Source organism: Podarcis erhardii, assembly GCF_964252035.2.
Source record: "Podarcis erhardii genome assembly, chromosome: 3".
Taxonomy (NCBI): Eukaryota; Metazoa; Chordata; class Lepidosauria; order Squamata; family Lacertidae; genus Podarcis; species Podarcis erhardii.
In genome coordinates, this window is record NC_138507.1 from 105,799,136 (window position 1) to 105,826,024 (window position 26,889).

General features: G+C 46.6%; 1 protein-coding gene across 4 annotated transcripts in view; it reads right to left on the minus strand.

Moving 5' to 3' along the window:
* The window catches only part of LOC309337770 (phosphofurin acidic cluster sorting protein 2-like), a 175,333-nt gene that overhangs the window by 45,982 nt on the left and 102,462 nt on the right, over nucleotides 1-26,889 (minus strand). For all 4 annotated transcript variants that reach the window (XM_081854598.1, XM_081854597.1, XM_081854596.1 and 1 more), the window contains exon 2: nucleotides 14,904-14,991. In XM_081854598.1, coding sequence (XP_081710724.1) covers nucleotides 14,904-14,991 — 88 coding nt within the window. The remainder of the gene's footprint in view (nucleotides 1-14,903; nucleotides 14,992-26,889) is intronic.

Below are 26,889 nucleotides of genomic sequence, written 5' to 3' on the forward strand. Positions count from 1 at the left end.
TTGCCTGGAAAACTGCATTGCAAAATTCAAAAAAGAGCAAATTTTGAAGGCATGCATATTATTTTGGAAGGTATGGATTTGGCAGGTTCACCTTTAAATGTGAACTAAATGGAATTTCTCCCTCATCCCTATCAATCATAGAATCTTAAGAGTTGGAAGGGACCCCAAGGATCATCTAGTCCAACCCCCTGCAATGCAGGAATCTCAGCTAAAGCATCCATTAAAGATGGCCAGCCAACCTCTGCTTAAAAACCTCCAAGGAAGTCTCTCATGGGAGTCTGCTCCACTTGCTGAACAGCTCTTATTCTCAGAAAGTTTTTTCGAATGTTTAGTCGGAATCTCCTTTCTTGCAACTTGAAGCCAAACATGCTCCCTCCTCCATGTAACAGCCCTTAAGATATTTGAAAATGGCTACCATAGCTCCTCTCTGTCTCCTCTTTCCCAGGCTAAATGATCCTCGTAAGGCTTAGTTTCCAGACCCTTGATAATCTTGGTTGCCCTCCTCTGCACACGTTCCAGCTTGTCAATATCCTTCTTAAATTGTGGTGGCCCGAATTGGACACAGTATTTCAAGTGTGGTCTGACTAAAGCTGAATAGAGTGCTACTATTACTTCCCTTGATCTATACTTCTGTTGATGCAGCCTAGAATAGCATTAGCTTTTTTCGCTGCTGCATCACACTGCTGACTCATGTTAAGCTTCTGGTCCACCGAGACCCCTAGATCCTTTTCACACATACTGCTAGTAAGCCAGATGTTTCACCATCCTATATTTGTGAATTTGGTTCCTCCTGCCCAAGTGCAGAACCTTACATTTGTCCCTATGGAAATTCATTTTGTTAGCTTGCTCCCAGTTTTCTAATATGTTAAGATCATTTTGAATTCTGATTCTGTCTTCTGTGCATTAGTTACCGCTCCTAGTTTGGTGTCATCTGCAAATGACAGTGGCTGCCAAAATTTATAGTAATACAGAGCTGTGGCCCTCAAGAGGTTGCTGCTGGACTTCAGTCAGTCCCAGCAAGGACAACCAATGTTCAGGGATAACGGAAATTGTAGTTCAGCAAAACCTCAATAGGATCCACCAAAATGTTTCTGCTTATGTTGAGAATAAAATTTTCTTAGCCTGTTGCAGGGGCCCTGCTCCAAACATAGCTGGAAGCCCAAACACCTGATTTCAAAGCTCCTAAGATCCACAAGTCATGAACCAAGATAACAAAGAAATATCGTAGAATTGTAGGGAACATGAGGGTCATCTGGTCCAACCTCTTGAAATGCAGGTATCCTTCGCTCAATGTGGGGTTCAAATCCATGACCCTGAGATTAAGAGTCTCATGCTCTACCTACTGAGCTATGGGTCATTTCCAGTGCTGTGGTAGATACAGGCTGACCTGAAAGGAAGAGGTGTTGATGGTGAAGCTATGGAATGCCTCCTTCGTTTGGGCCAAACTGCACATCCATTTACCAAATATATGAATCTGTTCTCATAAATTGGCCCCAAATTTGGGGAGTAAATGTTTCCGCACTGTTTCAATTACATGACATGGTCATCTCAGCTTTCTCAAAAGCGAATTTGGTAGCACTGCTTTCAGCTGAATGGCTTGTTGTTGTTAATTTCTTGCCCTTATTTTTATTCCCTCTCTGTTCTTCGGGTGTTATTATCCCACCCTCTTAACAGCTGGTTGTGACACCTAAATAATCACCCACAAATTGAGTTAACAAGTTGTTTTTGTTCCTCTGCCTCTGTAATTATTCATGCCGGGAAGCATTTTGTGCTGTGGAAATCAAATGCAAATAGGAAATGAGCCTGGACTGGCTTTAGCTTCTGCCTCCCTGTCTTTCTATCTCCTCCCTGGCAGGAAGCAGGAGAGGAACACAGAAGCTCTCCAAACTCCAGTTTTACTCATTAGGTCTGTATAGTTAAAGCTATGGTTTTCCCAGTAGTGATGTATGGAAGTGAGAGATGACCCATAAGGAAGGCTGATCGCTGAAGAATTGATGCTTTTGAATTATGGTGCTGGAGGAGACTCTTGAGAGTCTCATGGACTGCAAGAAGATCAAACCTATCCATTCTTAAGGAAATCAGCCCTGAGTGCTCCCTGGAAGGACAGATCCTGAAGCTGAGGCTCCAATACTTTGGCCACCTCATGAGAAGAGAAGACTCCCTGGAAAAGACCCATATGCTGGGAAAGATTGAGGGCACAAGGAGAAGGGGACGACAGAGGACGAGATGGTTGGACAGTGTTCTCGAAGCAACCAGCATGAGTTTGACCAAACTGCGGGAGGCAGTGGAAGACAGGAGTGCCTGGTGTGCTCTGGTCCATGGGGTCACGAAGAGTCGGACATGACTAAATGACTAAACAGCAACAACAACAACCCCAGCGCCACCAGGAGGTTCCCTATACTGTCCTGAACTCTTACAACAGGAGTTGGAGAGCATTTTCAGTTCAAGGGCCACTTTCCATTCTGGGCAATCTTCTGAGGGCTGCATGCTAGTGATGGGCAACTGACAACCAATGTCAATTTCATTTTCGTACAGTGGACTAGTTTCTACACACACTAACACCCCCTTCTCCCTACATCCAGCAAGCAAGAGGCACCATCAATGACACATTGAAGGCAGGCAAAAACACTCAGGAGTACAAAGCATGGTCAGCGGGGTGTGTGGCCTGGGGAGAGTTTTGAGGGCCACACAGAGCGCTTGGAGGGCCACATGTAGCCTCACAGCTTGAAATTAAGGCAAGAGTCTTAATAGCACAAGGATGGAAGAATGAAGAAATCCCGACAAAAGAACAGTGGCAAGAGAAATTGATGCATTATGCGGAATTGGCAAAATTGACACACAAATGGCGAGACAAGGACAACTGTGACTTTAAAGAAGAATGGGAACCCTTTACAAACTACTTAAAAAACAAAACAAAATGAATTGGACTCCTTGGCAGGTTTTGAATAAACATACACAAATTTATTGACTGTCAACATAATAGACAGATAATTTAAGGATCTTTACAATTTTATCTTATGCAGAGAATAACATGTGCTGAAAAATCAGAAAGAGGAGCTGAGGGAAGTCTTGGGGGGGTTTCCTAGGGAGGGGGGAGGGAAAAAATGGGGGGGGATGAAGATGATATGCTTTGATAATTTGTTATGTTGAAATTCTTAATAAAAATTATTATTTTAAAAAAAGAAATTCCCCAACCCTGTCTTCCGAGCATCAAGAGAGCAGGATGCTTTTGCTCCAACCCAGAACCAGAGATTGACAACCTGTGGCCATTCAGATGCTGTTGGGCTCAGCCTCGGTCAGTATGGTCAGGGGTGATGGGAAGCATCATCCAATAATATCTGGAAGGCCACAGGTTTCCCATTCCTGCCATAGGCCATGACTACTTCAGACTCCTTGCTGTTTCATCCTTCCACTCAGCTCCCACCAATTCTCAAAGTGGGGTGGGGGATAAGGAAGTGGGGTGGCTCCATTTCAAATTAGGCCAGATGCAATTCAGCCCATGGTCCATCCACCATCCTCATCACTATGCTATCGTCATCGTCTACCCTCACCCAGGTGGTGGAGCTGGGAGAGGCAGCTGTCAGGCACTCCTATAGAAGGTCCACCTTTCTGCAAAGGCTGGCAGAGGCTGGAGGATGAGGAAGCTGTCGATCCAAGGGCTTGCTAAGGTGGGGCAAATCCTTCAATCTTGTGTGTTTTTCCCCAGCCCGGTTCTCCACATTTCTGCATCAGTTTGCAGATTTGAATTAGTCAGCATTTTCACCACTCGGAGTGCCTTTTTCGGCTGAACCAATTGGAGCACAAATGCTCCAAACAATGTTCAGCCGAACACACTTACAACCCCCTTCATGCTCAACATGAGATGATTAGGATGGAGCAGGCAGGCGCATGCTTGCCACTGCCCAGTTTAAACCCTCCTGTGTTACTCTGAATGCCTGAACAGGGAGTGCAGCAAAAGAGAAGCTGTGGGGTTGCAGGGTTGTATTAGGCCTAGAGACACCCAGATTTAAAGATCTCCATTCAGCCTTTAGGTAAAGGTAAAGGGACCCCTGACCATCAGGTCCAGTCGTGACTGACTCTGGGGTTGCGGCGCTCATCTCACTTTACTGGCCAAGGGAGCCAGCGTACAGCTTCCGGGTCATGTGGCCAGCATGACTAAGCCACTTCTGGCGAATAGAGCAGCGCAAGGAAACGCCGTTTACCTTCCTGCTGGAGTGGTACCTATTTATCTACTTTTACTTTGAGGTGCTTTTGAACTGCTAGGTTGACAGGAGCAGGGACCGAGCAACGGGAGCTCACCCCGATGCGGGGATTCGAACCGCCGACCTTCTGATCAGCAAGTCCTAGGCTCTGTGGTTTAACCCACAGTGCCACCCGCGTCCTCAGCCATAAACCTCAGAGAGTGACCCGGGATCAGTTGCCACCTTCGCAGAGTTTATTGTGGGAAGAAAATAGGTGGTGGTGAGGAGAAGCACATACCCCACACTCTCAGCTCCTTTCGGAAAGGGCAAATGATGAGTCACATCAGTTGAGGCCTCTGCTTGCCAGTCTCTCCATGGCATCCCCGCCACCAACCTAGGTATCAGAATATTTTGAACACAAACAGCCCCCTCCCTGACTCTGTGACCATCCCCTGAGGCCCTTCTTCGTGTGCCTCCTCCATGAGAGGTCTGGAGGGCGGCAACACAAGAACGGGGCCTTTTCTGCAGTGGCTCCGTTTGTGAAATGCTCCCCCTAGGGAGGTTCACCTGGTGCCTTCATTATACATCTTCAGGCGCCAGGCGAAAACGTTCCTCTTTAACCAGGTCTTTGTCTGATTAATATTCCTTGGCCTTTTAAATGTGGTAGTTGGAGGGGGTTTATTGTTCTGTTTTAACTATATTGTGCTTTTATTTCGTATTTTTATCTTGTGAACGGCCCTGAGATCTTTGGATGAAGGGCGGGATATAAATTTAATTAATAAAAAATAAAATAAAGAGGTATGGACACTTGTGCCATATTGCAGGATTTCCAGGATAGTAGCCACGCAAACCCCAGACATCATTGCACTGCAGGCCACAGCAACATGATTAAGCCGGCATTAAGTGGGGGGGCATTGCTGTCAACCAGATGCCCCCATTTGTATTCCTAACAGACTCTCATCTCTCAGGACTGGACACTTCCAGCCTAGCCAGTGTTTTGAATGGCAAAAGACCTCCACAATGCATTCTCAAAGCCATTTCCATTCTGCGGCTGTGTGTCCCAGATACTAAAAAGTCTTGAGAAATGTTCCCCTTTGGGGCATATGTTTTCTTGTTTTCTGAACATGTTTCTGGTTGGTTTCAAAGAAATCCTTCCAGTCATTTGAGACACAAGCACAAACAAAACGGTAGGGGAAAGGCGGGGGGGATCATTTCTCTTTACTGCATTAAAAAGCCGTTGCAATCCAGGGTGCAAAAACGATGCAAGTAAACTCTAATAAGAACCATACGATTTGCAAGTCCTGAAAAATTAGATGCTTACTATGAAGAAGTAGTATAATGAGGTCTGCAGAGTTGCTTAAGAAATCCATTAATTTTTAATGGAATAAAAACCCAAGCCATGATAAGTCTTCATGTTCACGCTGGCATTTCTCCCATCTGCTCTAACAATGGCATTTGCTGTCACAGGCGTCTGACGGTGGCAGCATTCAAACTTTACAATGGAAAAATACTACACTGATGGCAAGAGTGGAGTACATAGTTAGTATCACAGCTGCTGCAGACATTAGCTAAATTGTTTTAAAACATTAGAATTTAAGCCGGCAGATAAACGGCCTTTTTAACACTCAGTTCAGATATAGTCCCACATTCAGCGCCTCTGACAGTCAGAACCTATTTTTGCCACTCACTCCCATTTTCAGCACGAACCAAGCCCTGACACACTTGGTTCTTGTTATCGCCGGAAAATTCTGAGTACAGTGGTACCTCGGGTTACATATGCTTCAGGTTACAGACTCCGCTAACCCAGAAATATTACCTCGGGTTAAGAACTTTGCTTCAGGATGAGAACAGAAATCGTGCTCCTGCAGCGCAGCAGCAGCAGGAGGCCCCATTAGCTAAAGTGATGCTTCAGGTTAAGAACAGTTTCAGGTTAAGAACGGACCTCCGGAACGAATTAAGTACTTAACCCGAGGTACCGCTGTAGAGTGGTACCACTGGATGCGAACGGGATCCATTCTGGAGCCCCGTTCGCATCCTGAGCAGAACGCAAGCCGCGTCTGCGGGTCACGACTCGCTGCTTCTGCGCATGCGCTTGTGTCATTTTGAGCATCTGCGCATGCGCAAGCTGCGAAACCCGGAAGTAACCCATTCCGTTACTTCCGGGTCACCGCGGAACGCAACCTGAAAATGCTCAACCTGAAGCTACTTTAACCCGAGGTATGACTGTATACAGATGTGCAGAAAAACCACACCTCCAGGGGCTACAACCGGAACCCACATAACCACCCCAAGAGTTTTCTCATTCTGCTTCTAAGAACCTGCAGACTGTGGATCCCATAGATGCAACCGCAGAAGGGAACAGCAGGCACAGGAAGAAAGTAAGTCCCACTCTCCTTTTGGAGTAGTCCAAATCTGGAACAGTTCATATTGGGCTTGTTGTCAGCATCCACATATCCCACCCACCCCAACAGAAGACACAGCTGGGTGTTTGGATTTCCTAGAATCACCATTTAAATTTCCCACAGTGCAACGCCTCCAACATCTCCAGCTAGGACTGGGAGAGACCCCTGCCTGAAACCCTTGAGAGCTGATGTCAGTCAATGCTGACCGGAGTTGGCAACATGATGCCCTCCAGATATTTGGGACTACAGCTTCCAGCATCCCTGGCTATTTACCACGCTGACTGCAGCTGATGGGATTTGAAGACCAAAACATCTGGAGGGCACAAGGCATGCTGGCTACCCTGGTGTAGACAATACTCAACTAAGGGGACCAAGGGGCTGACTTAGTAGAAGCCAACATCTCATGGGTCTATGGCATACATAGGGCAGGGCGTTATGACTGTGGGGTAAAGAAACCAGGGTTGTGGGCAGCCCAGCTCAATACTTCAGCCAGCCGCAGAAATCCTCCAGGATTTCACTCACCTTTCAGCCAGGGATTGGCCCTTTAAGGATTCACATGTGGGTATAATAAGTGTGTGTCTGTGGTTTCTCTTTTGGGCCCCCAAAAGGTTGACAGCCTCTGATTGACACCAATACAAACCTGTCAGGTTGTTAAAATCTGCCTTGGAAGCCCTGCTTGCGTGCCCGCCTGTCAGACATATTTGGCTGGCGGGTACAAGAGACAGGGCCTTTTCTGTGCTGTCCCCCAGGCTGTAGAATTTTCTCCCCGTGGAGGTGCTTATGGCCTCAATGTTGCTTGTGTGCTTTGGACCGTTTTTGCTTAAAGGTTGCTCTCTTAGAATTGTTTATTTGCTTGTTTTGCTTTATAGATTTATATACCACATATAAAGAGTCAGATATAAGTGGTTGGTGGTTAATTTTGATATAAACTGTTTTAACTGACTTGTCTTAAGGATTGTTAACATTGTTGCCATTGCATGTTATATTCTTTGCTGAGGTGCAAATCAGAGCCTTGAGAAGAGAACATACTAAGGCTGCCATATTTCAAAAATCTGGACACAAGAGTTGTTTTGCGAAAAAGCAAAAGAAAAATTGACAATTTTTAAAGCTATGTTTAAGGAAAACCAGCAAAAGACACAGCTGCCATGGGCTTCCATGTCCAGATTTTCCCTGACATTTTACCGATTTCTGCCTGGACACTGCTTCCGACTGCATTATTCCGGGTATGCCTGGGAAATTCCGGACATATGACAACCCTAACATAGACGAGAAAGACAAAGTGGGAAGAGCACCCTCTAAGCCTTCCTCAAATCGGTCGCTTCCTTACATCGGTCGCTGAACAGAAAGCAGAGTGACCATAAAGATAGCGGGGCCAGTGGCGGAGCATATGCAGGGCCTTGCAGAGCTAGGCAGAGGCCTGGGCCAGGTAGATAATGTGCCTCCCCCCCCCTTTTTTTCACCCTGGGGATAACTGAAGTCTTATAAATAAGTAAGTATATAAATAATTTTCACAACAGTTCATTTTATTTCAAGGCTTGAACCGTATCTGCATATAAAGACAGTGCATCCCCTGTGATTGTGAATATGCTGACGGAGGCTGCCTTTGGAATCGGAGGCCCAGGCCAAGTGGCCCATATGCCCCCCCCCCCCCCGTTTGGGCCTGAGCATATTATTATTATTATTATTATTATTATTATTATTATTATTATTATTATTATTATATTTATACCCCGCCCTCCGCAGCCAAGGCCAGGCTCAGGGTGGCTAACAACCAATAATAAAAACAAGTGGAATGAATACAACTTTAAAACAAGATTAAAATACAACATTAAAACATTAAAATGCAGCCTCATCACAGGAGGAGAAAGGAAAAAAGAAAGAGGGGGAGGAAATCAGATTGACACCAAGCCAAAGGCCAGGCGGAACAACTCTGTCTTACAGGCCCTGCGGAAAGAAATCAGATCCCGCAGGGCCCTGGTCTCATGAGGCAGAGCGTTCCCCCAGGCCAGAGCCAGAGTTGGGGCAGGGGGCGGCGGGTGCCCTCCCACACGCCACAGTTCAGACATTGACCCAGCAAGGGAGCTGTTGCGGCCGGGTGCGCCTTGCCACGTCTGAGGAGGGCTACTCTCTGCCGCCGGGTCAAAAGAGCTGCTGCCGCTGGGAGTGAGGTGTGCTGCCCACTCGCCTGCCATTTCGCCACCCCCCCCCCCAGTCATGACACCCGGGGCTGGTCGAAGCCACCACACACCCCTTCCTATGCCTCTGAGTGGGGCAAAGGGAGTGATATAGGAGACGGGAGGAGAGGTGAAGTAATGGGGGACTGCAGAGAGGAAGTGACATGCTTTCTATCCACTCAAATACTAGAGTATTTTCCCCTCACACCCTCCAAAAACTCCTGTGTCCCCTTTCACACTGTGACCTAGCTTTCTTTTAAGTGGAACCCACTTAAAAAAAAACTGCACTCCATCATTAAAAGCACGCCTCATTGTTAAATGATACTGGCTATAATCTAGGACATCTGCCCCTCTAGGTGTTGTTAATAATAATAATAATAATAATAATAATAATAATAATAATACCCATCTGGCTGGGTTTCCCCAGCCACTCTGGGCGGCTCCCACCCGAATATTAAAAACACAATAGAACATCGAACTTTAAAAACATTCCCTTCAGATGTCTTCTAAAAGTCAGATAGCTGTTTACAGTGGTACCTCTGGTTGTGAACGGGATCCGTTCTGGAGGTCCGGTCAGATCCCGAGGTTTCCGCAACCTGAGGACCACTTCTGTGCATGCACGCACGGCAAAACCTGGTAAAATACTTCCAGGTTTGTCGCACATGCATGCTGAAGTTTATGTAACCAGAGGGTTACGTAAACGGAGGTACGACTGTATTTCCTTGACATCTGATGGGAGGGCATTCCACAGGTTGGGCGCCACAACTGAGAAGGCCCTCTGCCTGTAGCCTCACTTCTCGCAGGGAGGGAACCACCAGAAGGCCCTCGGAGCTGGACCTCAGTGTCCAGGCTGAACGATGGGGGTGGAGACGTTCCTTCGGGGGGGGTGTATACCCCACCCATCTGGCCAAGGCCACTTAGGGCTTTAAAAGTTAGCACCAACACTTCGAATTGTGCTCGGAAACATACTGGGAGCCAATGTAGGTCTTTCAGGACCAGAGCTATGTGGTCTCGGTGGCCACTCCCAGTACTAGTCTAGCTGCCGCATTCTGGATTAGTTGTGGTTTCCGGGTCACGTTCATAGGTAGCCCCACGTACAGCGCATTGCAGTAGTCCAAGAAGGAGATAACTAGAGCATGTACCACGCTGGCGAGACAGTCTAAGGGCAGGAAGGGTCTTAGCCTGCGCACCAGATGGAGCTGGTAGACAGCTGCCCTGGACACGGAATTGACCTGTGCCTCCATGTACAGCTGTGAGTCCAAAATGACTCCCAGGCTGCGTACCTGGTCCTTCAGGGGCACAGTTACCCCATTCAGGACCAGGGAGTCCTCCCCCCCCCCGCCCCCCCACAAACAGTACTTCTGCCTTGTCAGGATTCAACCTCAATCTGTTAGCCACCATCCATCCTTCAACCACCTCCAAACTATAGCTCCCAATGCTGGTCAGGGTTGCTGGGAGTTGTAGGTCAACAACATCTGGAGGGCCACAAGTTCCCAAGCCCTGCCCTAGAGAATGATCTAATTTAGCACGTATGATAAAAAAAACCAACCATGTAGTTGGTAAACAAAGCCAAAAACTCTGATATTGCCAAGCTTGACAATTCTTTGCAGCCAGCGGCTACCCAATTTTCTGCAGAAAAATAAAGCACTAGAAAAATTTCTGCCCCATATCACGGCTGAATTTGACTCAATAAACATGGTTGTTCCTACAAACCTCCACCACAGCCTGCCATATTAGAGTCTCGCTAGTTTTCTTTGAGGCTGGGCTGTATGCACAACACATATATGTTCAAGCATGGCTATGAAACGTCTCCATCCAATGCGGGGCATGTGGGTGTCACATGGCCAGCTGTTCTCTGTGCACCATGCCTCCCTGTGGCTCCCATTCGGACATGCCATTCGGACAACCCTGGATATGCATGTGAAGACCAGGCCCCGGGGCGACTTTAAAACACACACCAGCTTCGGCTACTAATCCCGGATTTAAATCCTAATGACTGCAGTGCACAGAAACGCCCGGGCAGGACGCAAAGCTCTCGCCGGCCCTTCGCCCCTGCCTGCTGTCGGGAGCATCAGCGGCTTTACGAAACAGCTGACAAGAGCACAAGAAGGGCACAGCCAGGAAGCTGGGAGAGGGAGGGGGTGGCGAGGCCTTTATTTCCATCAAAGGAATTTATGCACCCATCTTGCTCTGCTCTGCTTGCTGCAGAATGAGGGAGAAGGTCAGCGGATCGGGGAATTGACATTCGGTCAGCACCTTCGCTGCGCTTTCTAGGTGCCCACTGGAAACTTTTCCGTTTCAGAAAGCCTATTGATTTAGCTAACATTTGTTTCCAACGTTTTACTGATTTTAATTATGGTTTTATGTATACAGTGGTACCTTGGGTTAAGTACTTATTCGTTCCAGAGGTCCGTACTTAACCTGAAACTGTTCTTAACCTGAAGCACCACTTTAGCTAATGGGGCCGCCTGCTGCTGCCGTGCCGCTGCAGCCCGATTCCTGTTCTCATCCTGAAGCAAAGTTCTTAACCTGAGGTACTATTTCTGGGTTAGCGGAGTCTGTAACCTGAAGCGTATGTAACCTGAAGCGTACGTAACCCAAGGTACCACTGTATTTGGTGTATACACACACACATAAACATGGACTTATACACTGCTTAGAGAATTTATTTTCTGAGCAAGTGGTTTACAAAATAAGTAATAAGAGTGGCTGGGGAAACCCAGCCAGATGGGCGGGGTACAAATAAATAATAATAATAATAATAATAATAATAATAATAATAATAATAATTAGTAAGCAATTAAATAAACAAAACTAAACTAAACTTGGCTGGAGGAGGAGGAGGACAGAGACTTGCTGCGTACTGAGGTAAGGATCTAAATATGTCTGCTCAGCAATATAGAATCATAGAACTGTAGAGTTGGCAGGGGCCACAATGATCATCTAGTCCAACCCCTTTTGTGCCCAACATGGGGCTTGAACCCATAACCATGAGATTATCAAGCTCATGCTCTACTGACTGAGCTCTCCCACTTTCTTCTTTCAATACAACCATCCTTCTCTTGGCACATTCACTAGGAAGGGAACACTGGAAGTCTGGGAAGACTTGGGGATGGGGGGTGAGAGAGAATGCCTTTCAGAACAGACCGCAAGTTCTCTTCAACATGAAAGGATTTGCCAACAGGTGTGCAAGAAAGGGAGGGAGGTGCAGCTCAGTGGGTGACACTGGGTGTGTGTGGGGGGGGGGGGAACGATTGAGTGAAAGTAGATACAATGTCCTGAGAACCTGGGGAGCTCCTGCCAGTCAGAGCTGACAACACTAGGCTCAATGGATAATGAGTGGTTCCGGTATAAGGCAGCTTTTCCGAAAAGCTCTTCTGTGGCAGGGGCGGGCAGATTTCAGGCTTGCAGGATCTACTCTGTTTTTCTAAAACCCAGAGATCCAACAACTGGGGCCTGGTGCAAAAGCCACACATTTTTAATTAAATAGAAGGATGCTGCTAGCACAGGGATTTACTGGCCTGAGTTCACTGGGCTTCTGCAGAAAAAGGCAGCAACCATGCCTGGTTAGCTCAAGTTTCCTTCATTTCAGCAGTCTATGTTGAAGGGGATGGGAGAGATCAATTCGTTGGGAACATTAAAGAGATCTTTGCTGATCTTTTGCACAATGCCCAGAAATCTAGCAGTAGACCGAGACCCACCTTCTGCCCACCCACTAACCCTACTCTATAGGGCTGTTTCCCACAAAGGGATATTGTAATAACTACTACCTGGGCACAAATCATTATTAGAGAGATCCAGGAGATTTCCCCCTCCTTCCTACGAACAATGCATGCATTTTAGAAGGGGAGGGCAAAGAAGAGATCTGTTCATGACATCACCATCACATGCCCTGATTGTCCTCAACTTTAGCCAAACAGTGCCCAATATAGTCATCTAAAAACAAGAGCTAAGGAGCTGTCAGACAAGAAGAAGGGGCCACTCTGCCGCCCCCTGTACTCCAAGCACCGCTAGAAATTCTAGCCACAAATTTCGCTTTGTCACCAAGCGTGCACTCGACAGGGAGCTTCAGACAACTGTGGCTCCCTGGATTTTGCCTATATCAGCTGTCCCTTAGTGCCCTTCAGATGCTGTTGGGATGACAACTCCCACCATTCCTCACTATTGGCTACGCCGGCTGGGTCCGATGAGAGTTGTCATCCAGTAGCACCTAAAGGGTAGTTGGCTGGGGAAGGCTGGTCTGTTATGACATGTGTCTGCTTAAATACATGTTTGCTCATTCAAACATTTCAGTTTTAAGCACATATGCAAGTACATGTCTCAAAACTATAAGACACAGAGCAGGCTCATCTTTTTACTCCTGGCGCCCCATTTAGCAAAGTTCTTATTCAATACCTTCTGCAGAATGATGATGATGATGACGATGTGTTACTTATACCCCCACCCATCTGACTGCACCTAACTATGGAACTCCTTGCCTATTGACATGAGGCAGGCGCCGAAATTTTCGGCTGCCTGCACAAAGCACTTTTGTTTAGGAAAGCCTACAGAGACATGTACAAGTTACAGGCCCTTTCTTTCTTTTTAGCTACTGTTAATTTAAATCATTCCTGAACATTTTCAAATACCTGTGTTAATTGTTTCTACTGATAATTTTAACACGTTTCTTAAAAATTAAAAAGTTTTCTTGCAATCAAGCAGTACATAAAATTTGTTAAATAAATACTTAAACAAAAACTCTCCTTCTCATCCGCTTCCTATCCCATTGTGTGTTAAGTGCTTGAAGGCTACGAAATAGCTGCTGCATTCTGGCGCTGCGGGGTAGCTCCCCTTTCAGAGACTGTACCCATATATCCTTGTAATGCACGTCATATATTTCTTTACTCCTAGAAGGTTATGAGCCCCAAAGGACAAGAACAGCACATTCAAAATCCCCAGGTGGAAGGGATCCAAGAAAAGCAGAAAACACAGAAGGCTGAAGCGCCCCTGACAGCATTTCCAAAGTTCAAAATGCAAGGCCTTCCTTCCGATAGGCAAATATTTCATTAAAAACAGCAGTTTGTCTCATTTACGAGATGGCTTCTTTGCTTTACGAGGCGGTCCCTCGGTCCAGCATTTGAGGCAGGCCCAAGATTTGTGCTCTGTGGGTGCCTACCCTGGAGCACAACGAGGCCACAATCCCAGCGATTCCTGGCAAGACGGCCTGATGGGGATTGGTTTCCTGGTGCAGAACTCTACTCTGAGTTTTGAGACAGAAATGGGTCGCATGAATCTGCATAATTCTGTTGGTGCGCTTAATTGCATTCATTTGATTGTTCAATTTATATATTTTTGGCAAATCTTTGTTTGACAGATGCTAAGAAAATAAAGCTGTGGAAGGTTTTTCCCCAGCTGAGGGACTGGAAATCAACAAGATACAGCCATACCAGGGAGGACAGATCACAAACCCAGATCCAAACAGACCCTAGACTTCTATTTAACTCCTAGAAGCTAGGGGAAAGATGGAAACCTGTCAATCCAGCTGTTCCCGGACTCTAACCCCAATCATCCCTTACCATTGACCATGCTGGCTGGCACAAATGGGAGTTGGAGTCCCACAACCGCTGGAAGGCCGCAGGCTCCCTATCCTTGACTTACAGGGTGCAAAAGGCTGGTCCCACTTTCTGAGTTTCCATGTCCAAGATAATAGCCCTCCCTTGCCTTAATGTGAACGAGATGAGCTATGTTCTCGAAATAAAAAGAATGAAGCAATAGCAGAGCAATTTAGGGAAGTCCACGAGCTCATAAACAAAGTTTTGCACAAAGGAGGAAAACGTTTCGCCCTTCTGGGCCCTTCCTAAACAATCTCGCCATTCTATAGCAGCCTGCCGGCTCCAACACATTTATCACACTCACTGTTTCCTAGAAGTCAAAGGTCAATGTACAGAGACATGGAGGGTGGTGCCCTTCCTCCATCTCTATTTTTTAAAAAAGTCTTGCAGAAAACAAGCAAGAAGTAGCCCCCATGTAAAGGCCAGGGGCTAGATGTCTGGCACAATGGAAAGAAGCAACAGCTTGAAGATGGAGAGGCGGTAGGAGCGAGACGGCAAAGAGAGGCACCTGTCGCATAACCAGGGATACCTGAGGACACGAGATCAGCGGCTTACCTGGATCTTCACAGCAATGAGCACAGAGCTGAGCTCCTTGTCCAGTTCCCTCAGCACGGTCAGCTTCTTCAGGCGGAGACTGCACAGCCTGTAAGACAGAGAGAATGGGACACATTCAGGCACCACCATCCCAGGGCCCCTGCCGCATGGTACGAGGCGCTTTGGAGACAGCCTGGAAGGTCGGCAGGCCACCGCTGCTCCCGCAGCTGCCTGCCCGGCGGAGGAAGAGGGCGAAGCCGTGCGCCGCCACGGAGAAAGCGGATCGGAAAAAGAGGAAAGGAGGGAAATTAACAGAGCCAAAGCAGGATTAAGGGGGATTATTCGCCGACAGGAAGTTGCAGGGCATGTGGAGCAGAGATCCCTGCCCAGCAGGAGCCACGGCCAGCTCTTCACTCAGACATCTCGGCTAACCCTGCCGTTGCTTGGATAGAAATGACCCGGTTCAAGGCAACCCTGCCCTCAACTTCACATAACCAGAAATAAAATAAAATACATTCACACTGCTTATTTACAAGTAGCATTTTAACCATGTGATGCAAAGAAGCAACTGCTCTTTACGATGGATTATCAGTGCTCCAATCTGACGCTAGAGACACAGGAGCTGAATGATAAGCTGGCAGCCCAAGCTGGCATGCAAGTCCATGAATCTCTTGGACTGTTTGTCCAGTCATGCTGGCTCCCCCAAGTTTTGTCCTGCCTCGGATCTGCAAGCATCCCTTGGCCCAATTCTCCCTAATCCAACTGCACTGCGTGAACTGGGGAGAGTAGAGGGAAATGCCAACCCCCCTCTTGCGCATCCTGATTTATTTTTAAAATGAATCGAACAAAAATACAGTGGTACCTCGGGTTACATATGCTTCAGGTTACAGACTCCGCTAGCCCAGAAATAGTGCTTCAGGTTAAGAACTTTGCTTCAGGATGAGAACAGAAATCGTGCTCCGGCAGCGCAGCAGCAGCAGGAGGCCCCATTAGCTAAAGTGGTGCTTCAGGTTAAGAACAGTTTCAGGTTAAGAACGGACCTCCAGAAGGAATTAAGCACTTAACCCGCGGTACCACTGTACATGTACATCAGATTGTAGGCATTCAAGATGAGGGGAAGAAAGAAAACCAATACAGGTTGCAGAAATGAAGACTGGGTGCATTAAGTATAAAGTATGACCCATCATCTCTTTCTGGTTTTTCAGAACATAAGAAGAACTGTGCTGGATCAGGCCAACAGCCCATCTAGTCTAGCATCCTGTTCTCACGGTGGCCAACCAGATGCCCGTAGGAAAACCACATGCAGCTCCCGAGCACAACAACACTCTCCCCTCCTGTGCTTTTCCATGGGGTCTACTAGCTGCAGCCCACCAGAAAAAGAAAACTGCTCCTAATACCATCAGGAAGAGAGGATCCAGATTATCTACGAATTCCACATACTTGCTTAACCTGCCAGGACCAATTTCATTATACCGGCAGTTTCGTAATATTGAGATGGCACTAGGAGCAGCTGTTGGGGAAAGGGGAGTATACAGGGATCCATGCAGCACACGGCACCTGGGCAGCACTAAACATCACCATTGTAAAAAGCAGATGGAAGAATCCCACTCCCCGCATCTGCACCAGCAGCATCAGTACGGGGACAGGAGTGGTCCAGATGTAGCTGTGCATTAACTCCAGATGGGTAGATTTAAGTGACACGGGGCAACTGTCCTATGCAATGCACCTCGAAAGTTCAGGTAGAGCCATGTGTGAATTTTGGTACTGCACAGGTAGGGTGGAAAATAACACTTGTCACCATAATATTCAGCATCTTCAACTATTATTATTATTATTATTATTATTATTATTATTATTATTATTTCTTCTAGCCCTTTAATCTGCAGAGTTCTCAAGAACTGTAGCAGTCCAAGAGTCCTTCAGCAACAGTAAGCAAAGACCAATTTCTGGATCATTTTTCCCACCAACCCAGCAGAGAACCAAGACTATATACCCAAGAGTCATTTTACTTGGCAGGCATCTGTAGAAATTCTGGCCTCTCTCAATTTAATATAATTGGTTACTTTCTCCACAAACACACACACAAACACACAACATCCCACATCTTAACTGTGTTTTTAACATCTGGCACTTTAGAGTCCTTCCAAAGTCGTGCCAAAAAATATTTTGGCAGCTGCTATTAGATACTGAACCTTCTTTTTAAAAACAAACAAGCATATGCTTGAAGATTTCCCGATAGCCATAGCCAATAATACTCATCAAGGCAGGTTTGTAAACATGTGAGCCTCAGGATCCAGAGTGGTGTGTGAGTCGGATTTCCGCAGTTTGTGGCAGGAGAAGGAAGCCTCTTTTCTATCTGAGGATGCATGCTGGCCAGAGCCTGTAGTGGGTGGGATCACTCTATTCTCTCTCTTTCTCTTTCTCTTTCTCTTTCTCTTTCTCTTTCTCTTTCTCTTTCCACCCTAGACTTTCCTTGTCTACTGAGTGGGATGCCAAAGAAGAGATAAATACCCCTTGCCAGAGGTCTGAATTGATCAGACTTTTTATAGTTCTTCAAGAGTGTCAATTAGCACATCACCTTGCCAACAAAGGTCCCTATAGTTAAAGCTATGGTTTTCCCAGTAGTGATGTATGGAAGTGAGAGCTGGACCATAAAGAACGATGACCGTCGAAGAATGGATGCTTTTGAATTATGGTGCTGGAGGAGACCCTTGAGAGTCCCATGGACTGCAAGAAGATCAAACCTCTCCATTCTTAAGGAAATCAGCCCTGAGTGCTCACTGGAAGGACAGATCCTGAAGCTGAGGCTCCAATACTTTCGACCCCTCATGAGAAGAGAAGAGAAGACTCGCTGGAAAAGACCCTGATGTTGGGAAAGATGGAGGGCACAAGGAGAGGGCACAGAGGATGAGATGGTTGGACAGTGTTCTCGAAGCTACCAGCATGAGTTTGACCAAACTGCAGGAGGCAGTGGAAGACAGGAGTGCCTGGCGTGCTCTGGTCCATGGGGTCACGAAGAGTCGGACACGACTAAACGACTAAACAACAACATGGGGTGATCTGCCAGACAGGACATATTTGGATTTTCTGGGGGGGAAACTTTGATAAAGTCCGGTTCAAGGTGGGGATGATAAGGGACACAATGTGGGGTAGGTGCATAAGGGGGTGCTGGGAGAAGGCTGGCATGGATCCCCATGCCTACCATTCATGGATACAGCATTCACATTTAGACACACTAATGAAGACATTAGAGGAGGTCTGCAAGTACCGTATTTTTCGCCCTATAGGACGCACTTTTTCCCCTCCAAAAATTAAGGGGAAATGTGGGTGCGTCCTATGGGGCGAATACAGGCTTCAGGAAGCTCTGCACAACCCTCCAGAGCCCTGCGCGGCTTCGCGCTGGGCTCCGGAGGGTCGCGGAGAGCTGCCTGCCCTCCCGGGCTCCGTGCAGCTCTGTGCATCGCTCTGGAGCCCGGCGCCAAGCTGCGCCAGCCTCCGGAGGGTCGCGCAGAGCTGCCTGCCCTCCCGGGCTCCGTGCAGCTCTGCGCATCCCTCCGAAGCCCGGCACCAAGCCGCGCCGGCCTCCGGAGGGTCGCGGAGAGCTGCCTGCCCTCCCGGGCTCCGTGCAGCTCTGCGCATCACTCCGGAGCCCGGCGCCAAGCCGCGCCAGCCTCCGGAGGGTCGCGCAGAGCTGCCTGCCCTCCCGGGGTCTGCGCAGCTCTGCACGACCCTCCGGAGCCCAGTGCCAAGCCGCGCCGGTCTCCGGAGGGTCGCGCAGAGCTGCCTGCATTAGGAAGCCTCAGCGTGCCCGGGCTTCGCACAGCTGTCCGCAAGCTGGGGAGACCGGCACGGCTCCCTAGGCTTGCGGATAGCAGGCTCTTCTGGGGGCTGGGGTTGGGGGAAGCTCGGGCTTCCCCCGCGCCAGCCCCGTGCCTGGGGGGGAAATATTTTTTTTCTTTATTCCCCCCCCCTAAAAAACTAGGTGCGTCCTATAGGGCGGTGCGTCCTATGAAAAATACGGTATGTACAAAACACATCATCACAAAAGTCAGGTCTCCTTTGCATAGAGTTTAGCTCACCTTGGCAAAGAATTTCCAATTCCCGATGATGGGGTAAAAATAAACCATCTTTCTGGGGTTGGTTGACACTGGCAAGTTTATCAGCTTTCCACTATCAACTGGGGCTGGCAGAAAGGTGGAGAGAGGAAGATGTACGAAGCAAGTGAAAGGAGAATGCAAAACTTCACTGAATAAGAGGAAATTGCTTTCCAAAACTACGTGAAGCAAGACTGCACACAATGATGTGCCCGTTAGGAGAAATGAACACCAAAATGCTGCTGAATTTTCATGAGGACTTGTTTTTTTAAACACTTACAAACTGATGTGCAAATGTGGGAAACAGAACTTAGGATTTGAAAAGGAAGAAACTGAGAGAACGCAAAGTTGACTGATTCGCCCAAACCTACATTTCATACACTGGTCAGATTGGGTGGTCATCTGTCAGCTTAATGACAAATGACATTTGTGCTCTGTACATGCTAGCACTTTGCTCCTCCCTTCACAACAGTCAGCTGTTAACCATTTCCCAGCCTGGACAAAATGGGAAACTATTAATGGAAGGCTTCGGAAAACTTTAGCAATCGGAAAACTTTAGCAGTCTCTCTCTCTCTCTCTCTCTCTCTCTCTCTCTGTGTGTGTGTGTGTGTGTGTGTGTGTTTGGGGGGGGGGTCTGGCCTCCTTCTTATCTCAGCTTATTAACTTTAGATATCTGCAGCTGCCATGGTATATATTGAACTAGGGATAACCTGCTGTAGACAACTGTGGTTTTCAAGAAGACCATTAAACTGAAAAACAAATGCCCTCTTGGCTTTTAAGTCAATGGAATAGAAGCTATTGTAGAATAAATGAAACAAAACACTCAGAAGGTAGAGCTGATCATCATGCTGTGTATACTATTGGGGGCAGCAGATAATGAATCTTGATATTGGAAATGGAGTGTCACAAATATGGATCTACTTTGGCCTGTAAGCTACGCACGTCTGGGGGCTTGGCCCTGTTTCACCAAATTAGGGATCATCCTAAGTGGGTGGCCCTTGGGACTTTCCCCATGGCCACCCCCCCCCCCAAGGCACAGCTCCTCTCTCACAGTCTCCAAGTCTCTCTCCTTGAATGCCTGTTCATGGCTAGATTGAAATTCTGATCTGTAATAATGCCTTTTGCTTGCCTGGATATAGAGGACTGTGTGTAAGAAACCTCTAACATTTACAAGGCTAGAATACAGTCTGCTGCACTGAAATTAAGAGCCATATTTGTTGTTCCATCCACTTTTGTCTCTAGCCCTGTCCACCACTGATATTCTGCCCCCAAAAGATGACCCACAAGGGAATGAGGCCTTTGGTCTGGAAACGGTTCGCCACCCCTGCTCTCTCTATAAACTTGAAAGCAACGAACCCTAGGTCATTTAAACCCCATCTACTCACAAGCAAGGAACCTCCCTCTCCCGCTGCAGCATAGCTGTCAACTTTCAGATTTGAAAATAAGGGATCAGCAGCCTCACCTGTCCCGGGGACAGTCTATAGAATATCTAACAATCCAGGATAGCTGCGGGAAGCTGCGGGAAACGGCGCTGGAATAAGGGAATTTCCCGCCAAAAAAAGGGCAGGTTGACAGCTGCAGCCCACTCCCAAACATGATCACACGGGAGGAAGTCTTGCTCGGTTCCAGGAGAGCAAATGCAGGACTGCAGGTAGATTCAGCTTCTGCAATCGCAGGGATTAAAAGGGCTTGAATAAGAAAGCAAAATCATTTTAAGATGAAGGCATGGAGTCTCTCCATTCATTCCCAGCGTCGCTGAAGATGACTGACTGTCATAAAGAGAATGCCTGAAATCTCAAATGAGTTGAGTAAGCCATTAAGTGGAGATCTATCGTGCATTCTTAGCCCACATCTATTAGAAAGCTTAGCGTTAAACTCACATATCCAAGAATCCATATGAAAAATTGTGTGTGTTTAGATGGCATATAATCATCAACGGAAAAGAAGCCGTACTGGCAGACATCTCCTTCTCCCTCCCTCCCCTGTGGGGGGATTTCCTAGTGCATTTTACAGACTAAGGCCCTATCTGCATTATACATTTAAAGCAGTATCATACCACTTTAAGTAGTCATTGCTTCCCCAAAGAATCCTGGGAACTGTAGTTAATTAAGGGGGCTTGGGAGGTGTTAGGAGACCCCTATTCTCCCTGTACAGCTTTGCTTTATGCCATGACCCCCACTGCCGCCATTTTGTGACTGGCACCCACAGCACAGCCAAAAAATTCCAAATGTGCTCCCTGGCCCCAAAGGACTGACCAGGTCTGGTGTACTGTATCTCTTCCTGGAGAGCTGTGTGATGGAGCCACAGCAGAATGGCAACTACAGCAGATGTAAGCCACCAAAAGCCTTTTTCTACAACAACCACACTTTTACAGCTCCCTAAGCCTTCGCCCTCCAGTTAAGAAGTCTATATTTACAATGGGGTTTTCATCAGTCCTATAGATACTTTTAAGGGTTTACGATATGCACTCCCTTTATGGTTCTTTAGTCAGTCCGCAAACGACGACAGGCCCCTCCACACAAGCCAATTAGGAGGATGCATCTTTTGGGACACTCTAGCAAAATGCTTTACCCCAATCCTCTTATTGCTACTGAGCACTAGCTTTCGTGGATCTTCGGCTCACTATAATAAGCCAGCCCTGAGACTAGCCACAGGCCCCTAAAGGGAAAGTCTGGGTCCCGAGAGGGCACCGGTATTCATAGATCTCTAAACATACGCAGTTATATACGCACATACTAATTCCCAAACCTCCGCCAGCTCCTTCCCCTGCTGCAACAGGATCTATAGGGAAAGATGGGAGGAGCCCACAGGAGTTGTCCTTTGCTGGTTGCAGCTACGCAGGGAATGATCCAACAGTCAACAACTGCTCTCTTCTTTCCTCTTTTCTGGGGATCTGATCCAACAGGACACTTTTCGAAAAGCACCTGCTTTTCAGAATGGTGCCAAGGTTCAGACCCTTCTGACCCCTATGGCCACCTTCACCTAAAAAGCCATGCTCCTTAATTCTGGATGAACAGAGGTGGGTCGGTGGGTTGCTCTTTTATGGCGAAGGAAATGCACTCTTGACCGTAGGCTCCTCCAGACAGCCTCTTCATTGAGCATTCACTTCGATTTATTCATGGCGCAGTTACACGGCGATGAAGCATTCATCCTGATTTGCCTGTGGGTGTTTACACATCTTTCTGTCCATCGTCCATTCATTCCATGCTCTACAATGCATTTCTTTTTTAAAGCGTGCTTTAGTCCCATACTGAAGCAGGATCTACAGGCTTTGTGCCTGCAACGATATCACTGAGTAAGCCTGAATTACCTGATAAGCGCTCAAATCCCTCCCACACAATATAGACAGTCTAGAGGTGTCCCAAGTTCCAACATAAAGGTAAAGGTAAAGGTAAAGGGACCCCTGACCATTAGGTCCAGTTGTGGCTGACTCTGGGGTTGCGGAGCTCATCTCGCTTTATTGGCCCAGGGAGCTGGTGTACAGCTTCTGGGTCATGTGGCCAGCATGACTAAGCCGCTTCTGGCGAACCAGAGCAGCGCATGGAAACGCCGTTTACCTTCCCGCCGGAGCGGTACCTATTTATCTACTTGCACTTTGACGTGCTTTCGAACTGCTAGGTTGGCAGGAGCAGGGACCGAGCAACGAGAGCTCACCCCGTCACGGGGATTCGAACCGCCGACCTTCTGATCGGCAAGTCCTAGGCTCTGTGGTTTAACCCACAGTGCCACCCGCGTCCAAGTTCTAACACACTCCCTTACTATTTGCCATGCTCCAGGATCAAGCTAATGCTAGGAGAGGGTAAGCAAACAAGTGGAGATGGTGAGGAGGAAGAACAGAAGGTGCATCAGAGAATGACAGTGAGGCTCTTGCAGGGGTGGGTCTCAACAGGCATCTAATCAAGCGAGTCCCTGATCCTGGTTCTAGTCAAATGCTTTGGTGGAAGATTAAGAGTGGTACCCAATGTTAGTTATAACCAGAGCAGATCCGTCAAAATCACTGGACTTAAGTAATTCGAACACACCCATTGAAACTGGACTTAACTAAAGGTCTGTCAATTTCAATTTGTCAAGTCTTGGTATGATTCTTTTTTGGGGTGGCTAACCTCTGGCCCTCCAGATGTTGATGGTCTACAGTGCCCATCTTCCCTAACAACTGGCAATACCAGCTGGAGCTAATGAGAATCCAACAGCATTTGGTAAACCTAAGACAAATATTATTTATTTATAGAATTTATATACGGCCCTATACCTGGAGGTCTCAGGGCAGCTCACAGAACAAAATCAAAATATAAAACCAATATATATATACATATACATATACATATACATATACATATACATATATATATATATATATATATATGCTTTCGTAGATTTTCACGGGTACAGGAATGCAGGTTTTGGTGTCCTCGGGTGTCTTCCCGTGTAAAAGTTGGGGTGTCTAGGCGACGTTTCGACGAGGTCTCACTCGTCATCTTCAGGCTGGTGCTTTCGGCTTCTTGTTACTGGAACAGAGCAGGATCTCAGTGTTTGAGTTCCTATAAATACTGTAGAGGGGGTGTGGTGTATAGCCTCCAATGTTCTGGGCAGAGAGGAAGTTCCCAGGCTAGTGTGCCTTTTCTTCTTTTGTTCCTTAATTACTTGAGAGATATCTTGAGTGATTTCTTGAGTGATATCCTGAGTACCACTTAGGTGGGTCATTAGGTGTGGATTAGTTGTTAACTAATCCACACCTAATGACCCACCTAAGTGGTACTCAGGATATCACTCAAGAAATCACTCAAGATATCTCTCAAGTAATTAAGGAACAAAAGAAGAAAAGGCACACTAGCCTGGGAACTTCCTCTCTGCCCAGAACATTGGAGGCTATACACCACACCCCCTCTACAGTATTTATAGGAACTCAAACACTGAGATCCTGCTCTGTTCCAGTAACAAGAAGCCGAAAGCACCAGCCTGAAGATGACGAGTGAGACCTCGTCGAAACGTCGCCTAGACACCCCAACTTTTACACGGGAAGACACCCGAGGACACCAAAACCTGCATATATATATATATATATATATATATATATATATATATAACAACAAATATTAGCCAATGAAATATTTGCCAGGACAAGAGTGTGGAAAGAGAAACTGCCTAACTCACCCAAATAGACTTGTTACCGAGCCAAAAAATATCATGCACTATCCCTCATATGTTTTGTTTTTCAGTTCAGTTTCCAACATAATGAGGCCCCCCCTTCCCTGCATGTTGCTTCTAAGGAGATTTCATCAAGATTTTTACTCCTTTGATACCCCATCCATTTGTTCTTGTACCCGTGAGCAACTATAACACAAATTTATCTTTAAAAAAAAATCCTGATTAAAATGCAGTAAAATATAGGCCAACTTCTGTTAATGCTTCCATTTATCCTAATCTATCCAAGTCATTTAAATCAAGATTTTAAAAATGTTGGCTCGTTGTATTCATATCATAAGCAGCCAGCAGCATTTTGCTTTCATACATAAAATTATCAGGGGAAACACATTTTAATTTTAATGGCAAGCGTTATAAAATGCAGCTTGGTGCCTTTTTCTAAAATAACTGTTTCTTAAAATCATAATTTTCATATTTGATTTTTAATAGGGCAATCAACACTGAGTTAATCATCAAACCTGTTACCAGGAGTGTTCTTTGACAAATCCCTATCCATTGGAAAGAGTAATATATACAGACATAAAAACCAAAACTTATAGCACAATCCTATGCATGTTGAGCAGCCCTTCCAGACATCCTTTTTGTTGTGCATTCATGATGATTTGCGATCATAATGTTATCGGGGCAGTTACACACATTGAGCTTTCAATCCTACTTGTACCTGCAGAATGTTTGGGGGGGCAGACAACTTCATTTCCACAATCAGTATGTGCCCTACAGCCTCCTGCTTACATCCTGCAACTTTTAACACTACAAATGTTCCAGGGTTTGTTTGTCATCCCTGCTTTTGCTGCACTATAGCACAAGAGTGCCCCAACATCCTTGCAATGCAGCAGTAATGCAATGATGTTGGGGAAGCACTGCAGAATAAATCCACCACTAACACGATGTTATTCATCAATGGCATGTTGTAGAATACATGTGCAAGAAAACATCTGTCCGGGGGTGGAGAGTTAATGTTAGCACAGGTTTGTTCTACCACATTCTTGTAATTTGGCAGTCGTGTGAAAAAGGCCCTGAAAGCACAGCAGGAACAGACTGTGAATCAACAGCTCCTTAAGAACATTCTTTAAAAGCCAGCAGCCCTTACTTAGGAATTGCTAACACACCTCCAACTTCCCAGCAATCTATCCTAGACTGTGTGCCCACCATACATTTAAAGCACATGACTTCCCCCAAAGAATCCTGGGAAGGATAGTTTCTTAATGGTGCTGATAACTGTAGCTCTGGTGAGGTATAAACTACAATTTCCATGATTCTTTGTGGGAAACTGTGTCCTTTAAATACCGTAGATTCCGGAGTATTAGGCGACTAGGCATATTAGACGACACCCCCAAACTGGCAGCTGCAATTTGGGAGTTTGTCTTATGAGCCCAGTATTATACGCTGCACGGGAGCAGGCGGCAGCTCCGCTCCACACTGGGCAGCTTTCTCCCGGCGCGGAGCCCACTGCCTATACACGGCGTATAAGACGACCACTGACTTTTTAACCTCTTTTCCGGGGTTAAAAAGTTGTCTTATACGCCAGAATCTATGGTAAATGGTGTGCATGCAGCCCTGTACTGTGACACAAACAATTGCCAAAATTCCAAAAGAGTTAACTCTGGCATTTAAGCAAATCTGCAACAATTTCTTTCTTTCAATAATTTATTCTGCTTCCAAGAGCCAGGTTTTTAAATCAGCAGGCTGCCTGAGGAGGGAATTGTAGTAATGGAAGAGGGAAAATAAGAGATGAGAATAGCCTCAAAGCTCACTTCTGAAAGTTCTGTTCAGCTCATCCCTAGCTTCTAAGAATCCACTAAGAAACCACCAGGCACAGACCATATTAAGCATTTTTAATTCTCTTTATAGTCATAAGTGCCTAGGAATGTTTTTTTTAAAAAAGAATAGCAAAAGCTGGGGTTCTTAAAATGCAGAATTTGATACCAAAGGCTGACTTTGGTACAGCAGTCTTGGGGATAAGTAAAACAAAGAAGGTTCTAACTAGAGATGGGGAGAATTGTGCATAGTTATCAGCCCAAAGGCTGAAAGTGGGCAACAGTAGATCAAACCTATAAAATAGTTCTTTTATAGCTTTTACATTCAATTAAAATGCACCTAAAACCTGCACACCACACAAATGGCAGCTCAAATAAAACGATTTTACAACACACTGAAATAATGCAAAGTTGTGCTGTGCAGGCGCTGCTAACAGAAAACTCCCAGGTAATTGGATGTACAGTGGTACCTCGGGTTACATACGCTTCAGGTTACAGACTCCCTAACCCATAAATAGTACCTCAGGTTAAGAACTTTGCTTCAGGATAAGAACAGAAACCGTGCTCCGGCAGCGCGGTGGCAGCAGAAGGCCCCATTAGCTAAAGTGGTGCTTCAGGTTAAGAACATTTTCAGGTTAAGAACGGACCTCCGGAACGAATTAAGTACTTAACCCGAGGTACCACTGTATCATAATGGGACATCTGGGAGACAACAGTGGGACCAGCCTTCCTATGCCAAACACATAAAGCTTTACAGCAGGGATGGGGGAGATGTGGCCCTGCAGATGCTGTGGGACTCCAAATCCCATCAATCACCATTAGTATGGCCAACGCTGAAGGATGCTAAGTGTTAAGTTGTGGGTGAACGTATCAGACGACACAGCAATTCTTCAGACAGCTCTTGTTTATTCACAGGCCAGAACAGAACTGAACTGAAGGGTTCAGCCAACCTGC